This window comes from Helianthus annuus, chromosome 9, assembly GCF_002127325.2.
Source record: "Helianthus annuus cultivar XRQ/B chromosome 9, HanXRQr2.0-SUNRISE, whole genome shotgun sequence".
In the NCBI taxonomy this organism is placed as follows: domain Eukaryota; kingdom Viridiplantae; phylum Streptophyta; class Magnoliopsida; order Asterales; family Asteraceae; genus Helianthus; species Helianthus annuus.
Window position 1 is genome coordinate 176358621 of NC_035441.2, and position 19815 is coordinate 176378435.

The 19815-nt window shown below is 40.4% G+C and overlaps 2 protein-coding genes and 1 non-coding gene across 3 annotated transcripts; 1 reads left to right on the forward strand and 2 right to left on the reverse strand.

Annotated features, from left to right (window-relative positions):
• Window positions 1–5439: 5439 nt before the first annotated feature.
• Window positions 5440–8232, reverse strand: LOC110879687. Its single transcript, XM_022128199.2, has 2 exons — window positions 8017–8232; window positions 5440–7684 (listed from the first exon to the last, which is right to left on the reverse strand). The coding sequence occupies exon 2, from the start codon at window positions 7679–7681 to the stop codon at window positions 5972–5974; it is 1710 nt and encodes a 569-aa protein (XP_021983891.1). The 5' UTR covers window positions 7682–7684; window positions 8017–8232; the 3' UTR covers window positions 5440–5971.
• A 716-nt stretch (window positions 8233–8948) lies between these two features.
• LOC110876800 lies at window positions 8949–9428 on the reverse strand. Its single transcript, XM_022124962.1, has one exon. The coding sequence runs from the start codon at window positions 9426–9428 to the stop codon at window positions 8949–8951; it is 480 nt and encodes a 159-aa protein (XP_021980654.1).
• Window positions 9429–13851: 4423 nt separating this feature from the next.
• Window positions 13852–13957, forward strand: LOC118482475. The gene has a single exon (XR_004868510.1). It is a non-coding gene; the product is annotated as a small nucleolar RNA R71 (small nucleolar RNA).
• Window positions 13958–19815: the final 5858 nt, after the last annotated feature.

Sequence of the window (19815 nt, forward strand, 5' to 3'; positions counted from 1 at the left end):
GACATACTATCAACGCATCATAATGCAAGCAAACAATTCATGCCATCATTCTATAGTGGCGAGTGTATGTTCGTATGTTACGTCATAAACAAATGTGTACTAGTCATGTGATGTATGCAACAAGTGAGAAAGACGAACCTTGCAATTTGGAGCTGATTGTCATAGTCGTATTCGCGTACTCCGAACTGTTCGGTTATAGTCTGGTTTTACAAAAACGTTTTAAAACCAAGTTCACTGTAACCAGTGGCTCTGATACCAAACTGTCACACCCCCAAAATACCACCTGCGGAATTCCCCGCGAGGCGTGTGACGTACCAGGATCTTAGCCACCAATCACATTGAACTCATAACAATAACTCAATTAAACTTTTATTTATTAGAATAAAGCGTTATAAACATTATTTATTAATCAACGGAAGCATAATACAATAGTTAATAATTTCGTAACTCAAGTGTATAAAAGCCATTAAACTTGTCTTATGATTCCTTGTAGCTTGACCCATGACCACTCCAGCATCCCAGACAGCAAGTTCCAACAACAAGTACCTAAAGGCCTGTAAGCATGCAGAAAACCGTGTATCAGACAACGCTGGTGAGTTCACTGATTTGTTAAACCGTTCGTTACCGATTACTGATTCATGTTATGTTATGCTGTGTTATGTTGATAATAACTCGATACCGCAGACGGCCCTTTTTGCCCTTCCCCAATGCTCTATCAAACATTGGTCATGATTTAAAGTTATTAGTTCACGCCCGTCCTATCCAGGACTCCAGGAGCGTCGTGAGGGTGCCAAACCTAATAGCGCTATCAACTAATAACCTCGTTGCCCTACAAGCAACAACCCGATAGAATGATGGGACTTAAGTGATAGAAGTGAGTGTATTATCCAACCATAATGTTTACTGAAAACCGTTGCATATCCCCTGCAAGGATAGCGTTGTGAAATCCGCCTCACATCCCCTACAAGGATGTCAGTATTTGAAAACCGCCTCATATCCCCTACGAGGATATGGGTTTACGAAAATCCGTTTACAAGTTTTGTCTGTTTGATTTGTCCCCACCGGACGCATGCTTGTTTTAAGAGAAGTGAACTCACCTTAGGTTTGCTCGGTAAGACTAGTTACTTGTTTACGTTTACAGTTGGTCAACCAAATCCTAACATAGTTACCAATGATAATCAGATTACATGCACATAATTCATGTATTCCACATTCACATTACACAAACAGCGGGCGCATAATCACACATCCTTATACAAGTTATAACAAGAGGTCACATATCACATATCACATTGATCCTTGACATCATGTAACAATCATTCAGGTCTCGTGCAAAGTTCACATTGCATGCTCGTGTTTCACAATAACTCATATCAACAGCTCAATTCACGTTCAAGTAATATGCAAGTTCATAAAGATGAAACAGTTCAATACAGGTGTGGCCCACTAGAGAGCGATCCAATATTAAGTGTCATATTCCAATTGTGCGATTAGTTTGTAATTCGCTGAAATCACGGGATTGGTTACGTTACCTATATTCAGTTATTTCAGGAATTATTCCCAATACATCTCTAACACTTAGCCATGACCAATTCACATTTAAAACGGATCAACAGTTTTAATTTCCTTGAATTCGTATGAACACCCATCATTACTAAGTCATGAACATCAATCAACATACAGTTATCATGCAGGTTAGGGTCGAGCCCCATGGTAACATTACATATTAGACTCCTAAACCCCTCGATTCATCAGCGTATGCCACCCCCTTATTGCCATTCGATTTGTTCATGCACTACTACCTAGTGAACACCCAAAACCCTCTTATTACATACCCTAGCAGCCCATCATGCACCCACCCATGACTTACCCACTATCTTTAAAATTATCATGCATATAGTTCATTGGAGATCATTCATCATACAGTTCGAAGTCATGCAATGTCACACCCCGATATTTCCACATATTACCGGTGGGCCCGGCAGGGAGTATCGTGACGTAGTTGATATCATCATTGTTAATACACACAATATAATAGCACAGCGGAAGGCTTGGTAAATAAACTATTACAAACCATAATGTCTGAGTGTTCGAGTGAAAGAATATACAGACTGGAATGTAATAAGATCCACAGGCGGATCATAAATGTACAAAGAAACAAAAATAACAGACTTCAGGTATCTATGGATTTGCAAGATCCTCTTATGACACCTAATAGCTCCAGCCTATTACGAGAGGTACCTGTCAATCAGTCTTTAAGAAAATACGTCAGTTTACACTGGTAAATACAATTAACTAACTCTTTTGAAAACGTTTATGAAAATTGATTTAGGTGCACATGGCACAAATCATTTATAACTTGGGACAATTATTTAAAGATAATCTTGTATACAGATTTACATGTTTGTCATACAATTGGGGCCGGTTGAAAGCCGGTCGTGATTAACTGACTCACCACTTATAGACCCACAAAGGAGTTATCCCCAACATGTGGGTTTATATATTATTTAGCATTTGCATCTGTCAGGTGTATGCCTACACCCCGTACATAGGTCGTGGCCATTTTCAAATGAAATGAGCCGAGGATATCCAGGACACGGTCGAATTAACCCCCAATGTTTATGTTATCAAACAAGACAGATTAAAACGAGTTATGTAAATTTATTAATCACATTCCGATTAAATGATTTCATACCCGACCAAGTGGTATTATTATAATACCATATCCCACGCCCGTATAAGGGAAAATAAGTGTATTTACTTGAGCTAATGTGAAAGGTAACTCAGCAGTAAAATCCTAAGCTATATGACGGTACCTTCTACTGGATGCTATTTAATCTGTATAGAAGGTTTAATAACCTATTAGGATGCTAACGGGTCTTTAGTTAAGTCAAGGACTTAGACCGGCTAGCTAGAAAGAAACCTTACGGTTCTAAACGCTAGATTAAGCGGAGACCGGAATAGAATGTGGTTTAGACCCGACAAGCTTGGATACTTGTATAATATGGGTAAACTAATCACATTTTGGATTTTGAGGATTTAATGATAAGGTTAAGCCCGTTTCGGCTATTTTACGTAAACTAGTCACATAAACCGATCCGAATGCATAAACGCGTAACGGGTAACCAAATGAATTATATACAACTCTTAATTGTTATTATGCTTAAAATATGTTAATACATCAGTAGGATGTTAACATATATGCCCAAAAAGTAATTTAAACCAAGTTAAGTCCCATAAGGGTATTTTGGTAATTTTAATGCTTATAAAAGAGATTTTATAACAAACTGAAGTTCTGGTCTTTTGAAATCAGTAAAAATATTTAATTTATCACATTACATCAGTAAGATATTATACATATGTGAAATTTACTACTCATGACCAAACTATGTCCCGAAAGGGCATTTTGGTCATTTCACATAGGCTTTAAAGGGCATTTTTTGGAAACCTGAGTTCATAACTTATACCTACTATAAAAATATTTAAATTTGTTTAAAAAGTAAGTAGGTAACTGACGTGATGTCGTGGGTCACGCAAATTTAATCCCTAAACAACTGTAGTTAGCGGTAGTAGGGTATCGAACTCAGGGAGTATGTGGAAAATGTGTTGATTGTATCGCTTTGTATTTAAACTAAAATTAAACTAAATTGCAGAAAATTAAAATTCAAGATTGTGGATTGTTGTTTTAGAAAACTAAATTAAGAACTAAATCAAATCAAAGTTGGTTTTAAACAATAAGGAGAGAACAATGATCACCCTAGGTTTCAGTTTCTTTAAACAGTTGTGTGCAGTTTCACTAGAAAGAGTTACATAGACATAACTCGTGTATGTTTGATTGAAGTGATAAAAGGGAACAAAGTACTCGGATTAGATAATGCGAGGTTGTTTCCCGATGACCTATTAACCAATAACCAACCCTAACCCTTCCCGTGATATCTCGGTTGCCAACGGCACCGAGAACGTACGATCAAGACTAGAAATTGTGATATAGATTAACGCACTACAAACAATCAAACATACACCATGACATTCAAGCAACGCAAGATATCATTCTAGAAATGCAGAAATTAACACACAAAAGTCTTAGAAACATTCACCTAGGATGATCACCGAAGAGTTTAGCCGGACATGGCTCGGTGAATCATCATCAACATCAATCTAGTGTTCATACGAATTAAAAACACAAACCGAATGTTTAGAAATGTTCACAAAGCAAGCAAGTACTCCAAATTCGCCTCCCAAGTCTCCAAGAACCGTCAATGATGAGATAATACCAAAAGACACACCAAAAACGAGTATATTGTGGCAGTTACACTTTTCACGTTCAGGCTCCACCGTAAATTACGGCTCCACCGTAATTTACGGTGGACATCAAATTGTTACGGTGAGGTGAGACTGAGTTACGGTGCAACATAAATGAGAAAATGGGCCACCGTAAATTACGGTAGTACCGTAATTTACGGTACCAAGCTGCCTTCACTTCTTTGTTTTGTCTTGTGTTCTTCTCTCGACCCGTTTTCACCAAAGCATCCATAAGCTGCCTTTTATCCATCTCTTATCTCCTAATTTGCACCTGAAACATAAGCATCGTAGTTATCTAATTCAAGATAATTACACGGCTAAATGGAGGATTATTTCATGTTTTAACACACTTAAGGGTTGTCCAAAGGACCACCCGTCACATCCCCACACTTAACCGTTGCTTGTCCCAAGCAACTCATCAACATAGTTCCGAAACAAGTGATCAAATCAAGCCAAACAAATCATGCAATTTCTTTACCAACCCCTTTTTAATGCCCAAGCAATACACCCCTCACAAATTCTCTCCTCTCGGCTACAAGTGGAAACTAGCAAAGATAAGCTAGACACACACTAGGCAAACGGGTGGTTGCGCAATCATAAGCTTGTACCTGAATCAACTATCCTCCTATAACGGGTCAAACATGAATGCAAATCAAAGGGGCTTAAAGGTTGTAACGTGGCTAGGTGTATGGGTAAGAAATGGAATATATATGAGTAGCGAAAATTCGACCCGGTCTTTTTATTACAAACATCAAAAACCAACTAACAAATACGCATTACTATATACAAGACAAAGAAACCTTCTCTTTTTTTTTTTTTTCTTTTTCGTTGCTTTTCCTTTTTTTTTTTTTTCTGCTTTTTTTTTTTTTCAAGGCATCATACAATAACACACTAACCAAACTACTTCAAACTCACAAAACTACTAATTCTATCACTAATACTACAAGACCGGGTCAAATTTGGGTGAATTTTCAAGTAAGTAGCTAGGGGAAGCAAACGATAAGCTTTTAAGGCACAAAATGGGCAACTAAATGACCAAACCCCCGCCCCTCTCACTACCATGCTCATATGTATAACTTATGAGGTCCAACCCCCCAAATCCCACACTCACTCACACCAACGACGAGGCTACCTAATGCCCTTATCCTTTCTACATTCATGTCTAACTAAGGATTCAAATCGCATTCAAGCACAAGTTCTAACGCACCCCCACCCGTAGCCACTCTCATCAAAGATTATTTATATACACGTGTGGCTACAACTCTTACCAAGAATGAAAAGGGTAATAAGGGTTGCCGGTGTATTGACTTGGGGATAAATTGGGGCGACAAGATTTCACATTGTTTTGCTCGGCTTAAAATTTTTTCAAAAATCTTCAAAAAATTCCCCCCATCCCCACACTTGGGATACATTGTCCCCAATGTATGGCTTGGGAGGTTTTGATCACTACTTCAATCAACATCCGCAAAAAGCTTTTATCTCAAACCCCAAATTTCTTTTTGTATTTTTTATTTTATATTTTTTTTATGTTTTTCATTTTAAACACAACACCACCAACCAACCAAACCCAATAATCAATCATATGATCAATCACCACCCATCCTCCCACCATAATCAACATAAACCAACAAATATATACAAACTATACAAGAGAGAGAATACCACCTGATCAATAATAACGCGGTCCTGGGGGCCCAAAGATGGACGACATCATATCGTTCCATTCTCCAAACCCGAACGAGCCGCTACTGCTTCCCTCTTGTTGTTGTTGTCCCTCTTGCTGTTGTGGATCGAGCCACTGGGAATGGTGGAGCTGTGGGGTCGCATACGAAACGCTGCCATCATATGGTGGCAAAGAGGCATAATCCACATGTTGTGGATCCTCAACCACCGGCCTCCCAGCATGCCAGTCCGCATGCATCCGCCTCATCTGATCATCGTGATATCGGTTATTCATTTCCACCTCCTGCGAATATGCGTGGGTCCGGTGCCATGATTCATTGCGGTCGAAGCTATGTTTAAGCGCCCGCTCAATACTAGCGCTATTCCGCGTGCCTTGATCAAATAACGACCTCTCCGGACCCGACCAAGTATCAAAGATGGCCGCCGGCGGGCGTTGGCTCTCGATCACCTCCTGCATTGAACCACTATAAGCCCACCCCGGTTCATATGGTTGCTGCGCATAGTCGTAAAATGTGCCACCATGACCACCATGAAAAGCCCCAAAACCAACATTTGCACCACCCGGTGGCTCGTCTGCGTAATCATCATCCCCACTTGGAATTAACTCTTCATCGCTTTCAGGTTCATCCGGTTCTCCCGGTAACAACTCCCTTGCACCTAATTTCAACGCCCTCCACCGTTGACCCTCCGATTTCAGCTTGTGATAACGTTCAGACGAAGTGTATGTCCAAACGTTTCCCAACCTATCCAAAGTAAAAGGCAAGTGCCTTTTTGTTAAACCGCGGTCTTCAGACGTGAGTGCCTTCTGCTGTTTCATTAAGCCTGTTATGATGCGACAGTACGGGACAATGTCTCTCCCGTATTTGTTCCGGCATATCCACAAATGGTGCATAATCAGGTAGCGTATTGGAAAGCGTGGGGAGCCATGCATCAATGAATACAAAACAGGTATCTCTGGAAACCTCACCTGCTCTTTATCCCCTCTCCTTGGGATGACATTAAGTAAACAGATCGTATGCAAGAGCTTGGCTTCTATCTTCAGATTTTTTCGGTATAACACGCCACCATACCTACCGGGCAAAAACAAATCCGCCAACATACTGTTCCATGTCACGTGCTTCTCGGGTTTGAGCAATAAATCATCAAGCGTGGGAATCATGTACTCCCTAGTTGGAAGGCTATCATATTTTCCCAACTTCTTCAACGTATCGAATGACATTTCAACTGGTACCCCATGTACCATCCCAACCAACTTCATTTGTGATGGCCTGTGGAAGTTGTGACATTTAAGCGTTGCCATCCACTCCTGAATCTCAGTCAAAAACAAATTGCTCTTATCCTTATCCCAACACTTGAGTGCTCCTTCCCAACCCAAAGCACGGAACTTGTCATACACCCCGAACTGGCCCAACTGAGGCTCATCAACCTCTCTTTCACAGATGAATGCGGCTGCTTTATTCTTTAACTTGTTCATGCAGTCGTTATACAGGGTTGGTTGCCAGATTTCGGGTTGATCATCCAACGACCCCGAATTCCACACCGGTTTATCACTTGGGTCTAACTGCATCTCTTCTTCTTCCTCGCTTTCGCTAACCCTACCCAGATATTGCCTCTTCTTCGATGGCTGCTCCTTTTCCTTGCCCTTGCCTCTTGATGAGGATGAACTTGACCCCGGCTTTTCCTTTGTCTTTGCCATTTCCTACACACATGAAGAAACAACAAAACAACACAAAAATTAACATTCTCTTCACAAATCATCCCCACACTTGCTTGTTGCCATGGTTGTAGATGTTAGTGAACCCAAAGTGTATCAAGGATTTTTCAAAAATTGGGCATGGTGTCTCTACAATGTAGAACATCCCAAAAGTTCACTACTTTAACCATAATTCCTACATCTACAACCATCAACCATGTTCAATAACAATTCCATACTCATATCCTAGCAACAAGCAAGTGGGCAAGAACATATAACCTAAATCACCTTGTTTTTCACAATGCATCTCCATAATATAGTAAAATAAGTGTTCATACCTTGTTTCAAAATGAGAGGATGCTTGTGAAACTAAAAATCCCAAAACCCCCAAATTATCTCAACCTAGGGTTTCAAACTTCGACCCCAAAACCGCGTTTTCTCTGGAATTCCTCCTCACAATCATGAAGCTTGGGAAAAATTAGTCGATTTAGACCAAAATCTCACTTGATTTGGACAAAGATCGAGGGTTTTATGAAGAAAAGAAGGTGGAAGAAGAAGAAGAAGGATGTGGGTTCTTGGAGAAGAAGAAGTTGGTGGAAAGTGAAGAATGAATGAGTGGTTAGGGGTTAATGCACGTGAAAGCCTGTTTGTTTTCGTTTTTTATTGTTTTTTTTTTATATATATACATACGGAACCGAACCGACAGAAACCATTTCATCGCGTACCGTAATTTACGGTCTCACCGTAAATTACGGTGAGACCTGGATGTCAAATGTGTACCGTAAACCAGGAGAGAGATACCGTAAAACCCAAAACATTTCAGTCTTCACCGTAAATTACGGTAATACCGTAATTTACGGTAATCTCTCAACTTCAATTCTCACCGTAATCCAGTAGGTTTGTACCATAAAACTCCACATTTCTTTAACAACCACCGTAAATTACGGCTCCACCGTAATTTACGGTGGACACTGGGCATCTACATTTTTCTAAAACGTGAGGTTTGTGTGACCAAAATTTTTTAGATTTTTTTAAATTTTTCGAGTTTTTTATGTTTTTTTTTTTTATTATTATTTCAAAAACTTAGAAAAATCACCCTACCCCCTCAAAAATCCCGTGTTGTCCTCAACACGATGTAAGAGCAATTCGCAACCCGAACTTCCCCACACTTGTTTCGAACACGGACTTCGAAGAGCTATGGCAATTGTACAAAAATGCAAAACAAAACAAAATGAAACTACTATGTACACTACCACCAAACCTGGGCCTCTTAAGGTTGTTCCTCCTCGACCGGGCGTAAGATGTAGCCCGCTTTGTCAAGCTCCAAATTATTGATGTCATTTCCTTCCAAGTACGGCTTTAAGCGGTGACCGTTCACCGTTTGTTGCTTCAACGTTTGCTCATCTTGGATGTCCACATCACCAAATCGCCCAACTCTTCGAATAACATACGGACCCATCCATTTACTTTTAAGCTTGCCCGCAAACATTTTCAATCGTGAGTTGTACAACCAAACCTTCTGACCCACTTCGAACGTTTTCTTGCGTAACTTCGCATCATGTACTTTCTTCAGCTTATCCTTATAAGCCGATGCGCATTCGTACGCCTCATCTCGAATTTCTTCTATCTCACTCAATTGTAATTTCCGCAACTTACCCGCCTCGTCGTAATCCGCATTAACTGTCTTGATCGCCCAATGCGCCCGATGCGCCAACTCCATAGGCAAATGACAACCCTTACCATACACCATCCGGTAAGGTGTTGTGCCAATCGGAGTCTTGTAGGCCGTACGGTACGCCCACAAAGCATCATCCAACTTGCTCGACCAATCCTTTCGGTCCGTTCTTACCGTTTTCATGAGGATCTCCTTGATTTGCCGATTGGACACTTCGACTTGTCCACTCGTTTGCGGATGGTAAGGTGTTGCGACTCGATGATTCACGCTATACCTCTTCAACAATTTTCCGAAGTTAAAGTTTTTGAAATGTGAACCACCATCGCTTATAATGACCCGCGGAATTCCGAAGCGCGAGAAGATGTTAGATTGAACAAATTTACAAACAACCGAATGGTCGTTTGTGCGCGTTGCAATAGCCTCAATCCACTTCGAGACATAATCCACCGCCACAAGAATATAAAGGAAGCCATTCGAATTTGGAAACGGACCCATAAAATCTATTCCCCATACATCAAATATCTCTACAACCAAGATTGGTTGTAGTGGCATCTCATCCCTCTTCGATATGCTACCCATCTTTTGGCAGTTTACACAATTCCGGGCGAACTCAATTGCATCCTTGAAAATAGTGGGCCAATAAAACCCACAAGATAGTACCCGATAACCCGTTTTATGTCCACTAAAATGACCCCCGCAAGCGGACGAATGGGCGTGCGTTAAAATTTCCAACACTTCCGTCTCGGGCACACACCTCCGAATAACTTGATCCGGTCCGATCTTGAAGAGATCCGGCTCATCCCAAATATATTGCCTCACTTGGACCATGAATTGTTGACGACGCTTTTTGGTCCAATGGGTCGGAATGGCACCCGTGGCTAAGTAGTTAACATAGTGAGCGTACCACGGGGCAACAAAAGTGGACACGGCTAACAGTTGCTCGTCGGGGAAACTTTCGTTGATTTCACTTACATCATCGGTCCCCTCTACCGGAATCCTAGACAAATGATCCGCGACTACATTCTCGCTTCCTTTCTTGTCTCGGATCTCTAGATCAAATTCTTGCAACAATAAAACCCACCGAATCAAACGCGGCTTCGCATCCTTTTTCTCCATTAAATACCGAACCGCACTATGATCGGAATAAACTACTACCTTGCTTCCCCAAATATACGAGCGAAACTTATCCAAAGCGTACACCACCGCTAGTAATTCCTTCTCGGTTGTGGTGTAGTTAAGTTGCGCTTCGGATAAAGTTTTGCTTGCATAGTAGATAACCACCGGCTTCTTGTCAACCCGTTGACCCAAAACTGCACCAATAGTGGTATCGCTGGCATCACACATTATCTCGAACGGTTTTGACCAATCAGGTGGTTGCAAGATAGGCGCCTTGACCAAATGTTCCTTCAAAACAGTAAACGCTTGCATACATTCATTAGTAAAGTCAAACGGGACATCTTTTAATAACAAATTGCATAAGGGTTTGGTGATAACACTAAAACCCTTAATGAAACGTCGATAAAAACCCGCGTGTCCCAAGAATGACCGTACACCCTTAACATTTTTAGGAGGTGGCAATGATGAAATTACCCGTATCTTTGCCTTATCCACCTCCATCCCCCTTTCCGAAATCACGTGTCCCAACACAATGCCCTCTTGCACCATGAAGTGACTTTTCTCCCAACTTAGCACCAAATTTTTCTCAACGCACCTTTTTAAAACCTTTTGCAATTCGTTGAGACAAGCATCAAAAGTGGTGCCAAAAATGGAAAAATCATCCATGAACACTTCGAGCGACTCTCCAACCATGTCCGAGAAAATACTCATCATACATCGTTGAAAAGTTGCCGGAGCATTACACAACCCAAACGGCATTCGCCTAAAGGCAAAAGTGCCGTATGGGCATGTGAAGGTGGTCTTGTGTTGGTCATCCGGGTGTATGGCAATTTGATTATAACCCGAATACCCATCTAAGAAGCAATAATATTTTTGACCCGACAATTTTTCAATAATTTGGTCAATAAAAGGTAGCGGGAAATGGTCCTTAGAAGTGGCGGCATTCAGTTTTCGGTAGTCAATACACACCCGCCATCCGGTAACCGGTCGGGTGGCAATTTGTTCACCACTTTCGTCCTTGACTACTTGAATGCCGGCCTTCTTAGGCACAACTTGGGTGGGACTCACCCAAGCACTATCCGAAATCGGATAGATGATTCCCGCATCCAACCATTTAATTACCTCCTTTTTTACTACCTCCCTTAGGTTCGGGTTCAACCGCCTTTGAGCTTCTCGTGTCGGTTTGGCATCTTCGGTTGTGATAATTTTGTGCATGACGATAGATGGACTAATTCCTTTAAGATCGGCAATCGTCCATCCAATAGCACCCTTGTTTGCTTTTAACACCTCCATCAAGGCTTGCTCTTGTGCCACTTCCAAATTAGAGGCAATAATGACCGGCAAAGTGTCATTATCCCCTAAAAATACATACTTCAAGTGGCCGGGCAAGTCCTTGAGCTCTAACTTTGGTGGTTCCTCCAACGATGGTTTTGTACCCGAATCGATTTCCACCGGTAGACCCTCGAATTGATGGGTCCATGGTGGTCTACCTTCTTTCATCGCCATAACATCTTGTGCCTCCTCTTCAACCCGTAGTGCATAAGCATGTACCTGTTCAGAAAAGTCACACAGGCAAATATCCAAACCATCCTCCTCATACTCATGCGGGTTGCATCCATCTACTATGTCTGCCATAAAACACTCATCAACACCGTTAGCATTAGAATTGTTAGTGAAAACATTCAAACGCATTTTTCGATTTCCGAATGCCATATCAACCGTACCAAATCTACAATCGATAATAGCATGTGCGGTGCTTAAAAATGGCCGACCCAAAATTATGTTTTGTTGTTGTTTAGGGTCCGCCGATGAATAATCCAAAACTAAGAAGTCCACCGGGTAGTAAAACTCATCAATTTTAACAATAACATTTTGAACCATACCCCGGGGCAACTTATGAGACAAATCGGCCAAAACAACCGTCGTCTCCACCCGTGCTAATGGACCAAAGTCATATTGGTCGTATAATCCCCCCGGTAAAATGCTAACTCCGGCTCCAAGATCTAGCAACGCCTTAGCCATTTGAAAATTACCAACTTGTACATTAATCAATGGCGTGCCTGGATCTTGGAGCTTAGGAGGAAGCTCCCCATTCAACACCGCACTCACTTGCCCGGTCAAATCTACCCGCTTAGGCACTTTTTTCTTGTTTTGCCTCTTTTGTGTGCATAATTCTTTTAAAAATTTTGCATAAGCGGGAACTTGTTTTATTGCATCAAGAAGTGGGAGATTTATTTTAACTTGTTTGAACATATCCCACATTTCCTCTTTTTGAGGACCCCTTGATACAATAAAATTCTTCTTTCCCGGGTCAAGTAGGGCCGATGGAAATGGAACTTGACTCGGTTCACCCTCTATTTTTTCATTCTTTTCATTTTTACTTTTTTCACTTTCACCCAACCCCGGTTTTTTACTAGTTGTTTCTTTTGGTTTAACCGGTGCAAGTTCATCATCACTTTCCATTCCCGTGATGTCCTCAACCACCCCCTCGACCAATTCGGGTGACAAATTGGCCTTAAACTCTTTCCCACTTCTTAACACACTAACATGGTTAATATTAACATTACCTCGTGACGAACCGTGTGAAGGGTTTACCTTTGTGTCGCTTGGAAGTTGACCCTTACCTTTCTTCAATTCCGCCACCTCGGTCGCTAATTGACCCATTTGGGTTGTTAGTGAATGGATGCTTTTATCGCGAACCTCATCTTTTTGCATCCGCACTTCATCAAGTTGATTCCGCTTTTGCATTTCCAATTGCATGCTTTTAAGCATCTCCATCACCTCATTTCCACCCGAAGATCCCCCTTGATCTTGACCCGTTTGGTATTGTTTTTGATACCCTTGGTTATTTCCGCCCCGGTACCCACCTTGGTTATTATAAGATGGCCGTGAACCAAAATTACCTTGGCTACCTTGAAAATTTGGGTTCGCTTGATTTGACGGGTTCCCATATCTAAAATTCGGGTGATTCCTCAACCCGGGGTGGTAGGTATTAGAATTCATGTTGTTGTAGTTCCTACCACCTCCTCCTTGGCCTTGACCTTGGACCGCATGAACTTCCTCATATTGCCCTTCCAATATTCCTTGGCAATTTTCAGCCGCGTGACCTATTTCATTACACAAAGCACACACATCATAAATTTGATTAGTAGTTTGAACATTACCTTCATCTATGGCATGCACTTGTGGTCGGTTAGTTGTCGGTCGGGCTCTCCTCGAAGCTTGGGCTTTCCTTTTTGATGTAGTTGCCATACTCTCCAAAAACTCCCAATCTTCATTCTCATAATTCGTTCCAAATGTCCCTCCGGTGATAGACATTAAATCCCGTGCATCTTCGGCACTTAACCCCTCATGAAAAGCGTTCATTAACTCCCATAACTCAATCCCATGATGAGGGCAGTTTTTAATCATCATGTTAAAACGCTCAAACGCCTCATGGAACATCTCACCGTGTTGTTGTTGAAAGCTTCTCAACCCCTTCCGCGCATCATTAGTCTTTTGGGCGGTGTAGAATTCATCCAAAAAGGTTTGTTGCATCTCCCCCCATGTATATATTGATGCTGAAGGTAATGTATAGAACCATTTCTTAGCTTTCTCTTCCAACGAAAATTGAAACAACACTAATTTGATGTCGTCAGCTGAAAACCCTTGACTCCCAAGAGTATTGCATATAGAGTCATAAGCCTCCAAATGGAAATAAGGTTCTTCATTTGCCAACCCCTTATATTTTGGTAAACTTTGTAGCGAGTTGGTTCTTACTTCGAATGTGCGCCCTTGGTCATTATGAGGAATGACTACCGGTGAAGGGTTTTGTGTAATTACCGGCCGAAAATGTGCTTCAATGCCCCTCACATTTTCTCTAAGATGTCTTCGTGGCACACCATACCTACCTCTCGGAATAATCGGCCCATTCGGTCTTGGTACTTGCCCTTGTGGTGCGATCGGTTGTTGAAACTGTTGTGGTCGCATCGGTGGGCGCTGAGGCGGTCTTTGAAATGGTTGTTGGTGTACATGTTGTGGCCGGACCTGTTGTAATGGAATCGGTTGTGGCATTGGTGGCCCTTGTGGTCTTGGCCGAATATGTTGTGGTATAAGTTGTTGATGTTGCATTCCACCAACACTCGCCATCCCTTGCGATTGACTCTGAACGTACCCAAAATCTCCTTGATCACCATAATCTCCATAACCGTACCCATCATCTTCATACCCCTCAAAGTCTTCGAATCCCTCATCATAACCACCCCCTTGAATTCCTGAAGTTTGCCCAAATGGAATGGTCGAATACTGAAAACCCGACTGTTGTTGTTGTGGTCTAAAAGATGAAGTAGTATGCACAACAGTTGAATTGGGTGCAATTGTGAAGGTAGAAGATGATTGACCCGTAGTTGGGGGAAAGAAGTGAGATAATGGTGGGATTGTGGTGGATGGATCGTAAGTGATGGTAGGCTCATTTTGAGTGGTGATTGGTTGAGTGGAATTGGTTGGTGTAAATCCAGCAGTGGTATTAGGTAATGTAGTGTTTGGTGATGGTTGGGTGGAAGTAGGTATAAAGGATGAGGTTGTTTGACTGGTTGTAAGTGGAATCTGAGAATCAGCCATGATGTTTCTCGGTGTAATGGGTGAAGTGGGTGAACCAATGATTTTGTTTTCTCTCACTAAAACTCGGTTTTGTCGTAACGTTCTTTCAATTTCCGGATCAAACGATAGCGGTGATGACCTGTGAGAGCCTCTAGTATGCATACACCTGAAGTACCTGCACACTAAACACAACCAGCGTAAACCTGAAAATAACAAACAAAACTATTAAACTAACACACGTTGCGCACTACTCCCCGGCAACGGCGCCAAAATTTGACGTGATGTCGTGGGTCACGCAAATTTAATCCCTAAACAACTGTAGTTAGCGGTAGTAGGGTATCGAACTCAGGGAGTATGTGGAAAATGTGTTGATTGTATCGCTTTGTATTTAAACTAAAATTAAACTAAATTGCAGAAAATTAAAATTCAAGATTGTGGATTGTTGTTTTAGAAAACTAAATTAAGAACTAAATCAAATCAAAGTTGGTTTTAAACAATAAGGAGAGAACAATGATCACCCTAGGTTTCAGTTTCTTTAAACAGTTGTGTGCAGTTTCACTAGAAAGAGTTACATAGACATAACTCGTGTATGTGTGATTGAAGTGATAAAAGGGAACAAAGTACTCGGATTAGATAATGCGAGGTTGTTTCCCGATGACCTATTAACCAATAACCAACCCTAACCCTTCCCGTGATATCTCGGTTGCCAACGGCACCGAGAACGTACGATCAAGACTAGAAATTGTGATATAGATTAACGCACTACAAACAATCAAACATACACCATGACATTCAAGCAACGCAAGATATCATTCTAGAAATGCAGAAATTAACACACAAAAGTCTTAGAAACATTCACCTAGGATGATCACCGAAGAGTTTAGCCGGACATGGCTCGGTGAATCATCATCAACATCAATCTAGTGTTCATACGAATTAAAAACACAAACCGAATGTTTAGAAATGTTCACAAAGCAAGCAAGTACTCCAAATTCGCCTCCCAAGTCTCCAAGAACCGTCAATGATGAGATAATACCAAAAGACACACCAAAAACGAGTATATTGTGGCAGTTACACTTTTCACGTTCAGGCTCCACCGTAAATTACGGCTCCACCGTAATTTACGGTGGACATCAAATTGTTACGGTGAGGTGAGACTGAGTTACGGTGCAACATAAATGAGAAAATGGGCCACCGTAAATTACGGTAGTACCGTAATTTACGGTACCAAGCTGCCTTCACTTCTTTGTTTTGTCTTGTGTTCTTCTCTCGACCCGTTTTCACCAAAGCATCCATAAGCTGCCTTTTATCCATCTCTTATCTCCTAATTTGCACCTGAAACATAAGCATCGTAGTTATCTAATTCAAGATAATTACACGGCTAAATGGAGGATTATTTCATGTTTTAACACACTTAAGGGTTGTCCAAAGGACCACCCGTCAGTAACAAGTCTTAGGTGTTAAATATGGTTTTAAACCATACTATGCACCTAATTAGTGTAAAACTCGCTAATTGACGATAATCAAGATGTTTATGAAATTCTGAGGTTTTAATCAATTTTAAATGCTCAAAATAATTTATTTAATGTATGAAATTAGTAGGAAAAAGTTTGGCATTCAAATCCTTTGTTAATCTCATTTTATGCCTAAAAAGGGTATTATCGTCATTAACCGAATTACACAAGAACTCTATGTTTTAAACAGATAATAATCTGACCAAAAATCTTAAAATTCCTTAAAAGTAATATCTTAACAGTTGGTAATGAGTTTTGGTTCAAAATCCAAGTTTAAAGGTGCATTATGCAAGATATCGCAAATTAATCAATAAAAAGCTTCTAATTACGATATCGCGCATAACTCCTATTTGGGACCAAGAACTGATGTCAAATTTTCAGGACAAGTTTAATTATCAGTAGAAAAGGTTTTTGTCCACTCACATTTCTAAAAGTCTCATTTGTGTGTCAAAAGGGTATTTATGGCATTTTTAAGCATATTAACGATCAAGAGCATATAATTCAAACCACTAAGAACCATGCAATATAACTCCAGAGGGTTATATTACTGAGTATGTGGTCCTAATGGAAGCTTAAAACATGGGAGAATTAAGCTTAAACGGGTCAGAACTAAAAGTCAAAGCAAGGTATTTCAGTTCTCCAAAGGATTGGAGTTGGAATAGGCATCGGCATTTTCACGATGTTTGTGGCAGCTGTAGTTGAAACGAAAAGAAGAAATGTAGCACATTTAAAGCCAACATTGGGGATTGAAAAAGGAAAAGATGTGATTTCACCAATGTCAGGCTATTGGTTGGTAATTCACCTGGTGGTTGCCGGTATCTCAGAAGGGTTTGCTGTAATCGGGATTGTTGAATTTCTTCTACGAGCAGTTTCCAGAAAAACATGAAGAGTTTTGCGGGTTCTTTCTTCTATAGTGGGTTTCACTTTCGTCCGACCTTATTTCTAGCTTAATTTATTTAGCTTAAATATTATATATGGCTAATGAAAGAGTTTTTTTGTCTCTGTAGAGTGAAAGAATTCCTAAATGGCTGATGAAAAGTTGTCAAACAAGAGAAAAAGAGTCTGCTCAACCTCTGAAGACCTAAAAGAGTTCCTAAAATGGTTAATGGGTTACATGATGTTCTTACTTTTTAGTTGACTTACATGAAAACAATAACTTTTTTTTAACTGATTATGTTGTGTGACTTTGATGCAAACAAGCTTGGATTGACTTGCAGAACCCTTTGCAAAAGCGGAGCTTTCTCCTATATTTTTAACTGATTATGTTGTGTGACTAACTAATTCATTGCTTTGTAAGTTAATGATGTTGTATGATATTTAGCAAGAACCCTTCACTTGATTGATTGAGCTATTACATACCTTCCTTTGAACATAAATTTAGTTATGCTATATACGAACTAAAATGTATGTTACTGTCAGGAAATAGTTGGGAGTTTTTTCGAAGAAAATAGAAAGAACAAAAGAGGGACTCCAAGGGAAGAAGGAACGACTTTGGCTGAGCATATAGATGTGAAAATTACATGGTGTGATGAGACTGAGAGACCTGAGTCTGGTTTTGTCGACGAGCCCTTTGACCTTAACAGTTTTTTGAATCTTACCAGAGTTTAGAACTTCGATATGGGTTCAGCAAGAGGCAGTGACTATGATGCAGATGAAGAACAGTCGGTTGGTAGCAGAAATGATGACTATGATACACACTGATCAAGATAATCTTAGTCCGTTTCAGAATGATGCGGCTCATGAGGCTTGGTACGTGCGTGACTACACATATTTTTACAATGAAATTACACACGAATTGGTTTTAAATTTATAAAAGTGATTATTACTTTTACATCAAAACACACACGAAAGGGCAAGTGTACCCCGTCATATATGTAGTAAAGTATCGGTAAGAACCAAGTATCGATCCACGGAAATGGGCGGAGAAATAATACTAGACCTTTGCCACTAAATTACCGGTAAAAACATAAATGGTATTGGTTTTAACTACACTAAAATAAGCATAACAAATACTTATAAAACATAGTAAATTATATATAAATAGCCTTGCTTAATACACAACCACAGCATGTCAACTAAGTCAGTTTTGGCACTAAAAGCATTCGGTCAATTTTCCATTTCGAGACAATTAGTATCCCTTTCGGGAATCCTAACATGACAATCATTCGGAAAGTTAAAACGATAAACACACTTTAACCACCTAAAATTGTTCTTTAGCGTGCAATTGATAAATGTCTATGAAAATCTCCTAAAAATAAGTTAGTCATCCGTTAGGAGTTTTCTAACCTCACTTAATCAAGGAAAGCAACACCGATAAACACAATGCAACCACCGAGACAAGCATAAACTAGATTAAATCACAACCGAGTTCATTTTACAAATCTTACGCATAAATTCACCAAGATAGTAATTTTGGCCGAAACTACTAACTAAGCTAACAAATCATGGCAAGAATTCGTAACAACACCATCTAACCCGTTAGAGTCCTTCCGTGAGGGCAAGCTCTCTTGATTAATAATAATTGCATTTTATTAAACCACTAACCCGTTAGAGTATCATGGTGCCTACATTTTAACTAAGTTAAACTAGTTAACCAAATTAAAAGTTTACTAATACATGATTAAATAAGCTTCATTTTTCAACTATCTTACCTAACCAAGCACCAATCATCCAACACAATTACTTATAATCAAGAAATCAATATCAATAACAAGGTTGCAAACTAATCATCAAAGATAATCATAGAAAACACTTCAAAATGTCATTACAAACATAGATTGACATACTAAAAGCTATAATCAAGCAAGGGATTGTTGTGTTTTTGCCCAAAGGCTTACATTAATACATAATAATCAGTCTAGATGCTTGAAACATAACAAAATTATGGAAAGATTTGAGAAACCAAACCATAAACAAGCATAAGAATGAGAATCTGGATAGTAAATGAGCAAAACCGGGCAATGTGGCTTGAATCCGAGTGAAAGCAGCAGCCTTCGGAGCCTCAAAATCGCCTGCAGAGCTCCCAAAATGTCCAGAGTTACGTCTAAAATGCTTCTGTTCTGTTTAAATGGTTTTTCTGATCGGCACGGTCGTTCTTGGTTTGGCACGACCGTGCACTTTAAGCATTATTGGTGGTGGGCCACCATACCGCATGACGTCACAGATCGTTGACTGGTCTTCGGACACGCACGGACGTTCCAGGTTTGGCACGGGCGTGCCAAACCGGCATTTGGCTTGCACGCTTTGTTCCTTGG

Bases quoted from the DNA above. Each gene is read 5' to 3' on its own strand.
- LOC110879687 (XM_022128199.2), bottom strand. From the start codon at position 7,681: ATGGCAAAGACAAAGGAAAAGCCGGGGTCAAGTTCATCCTCATCAAGA.
- LOC110876800 (XM_022124962.1), bottom strand. From the start codon at position 9,428: ATGGTGTATGGTAAGGGTTGTCATTTGCCTATGGAGTTGGCGCATCGG.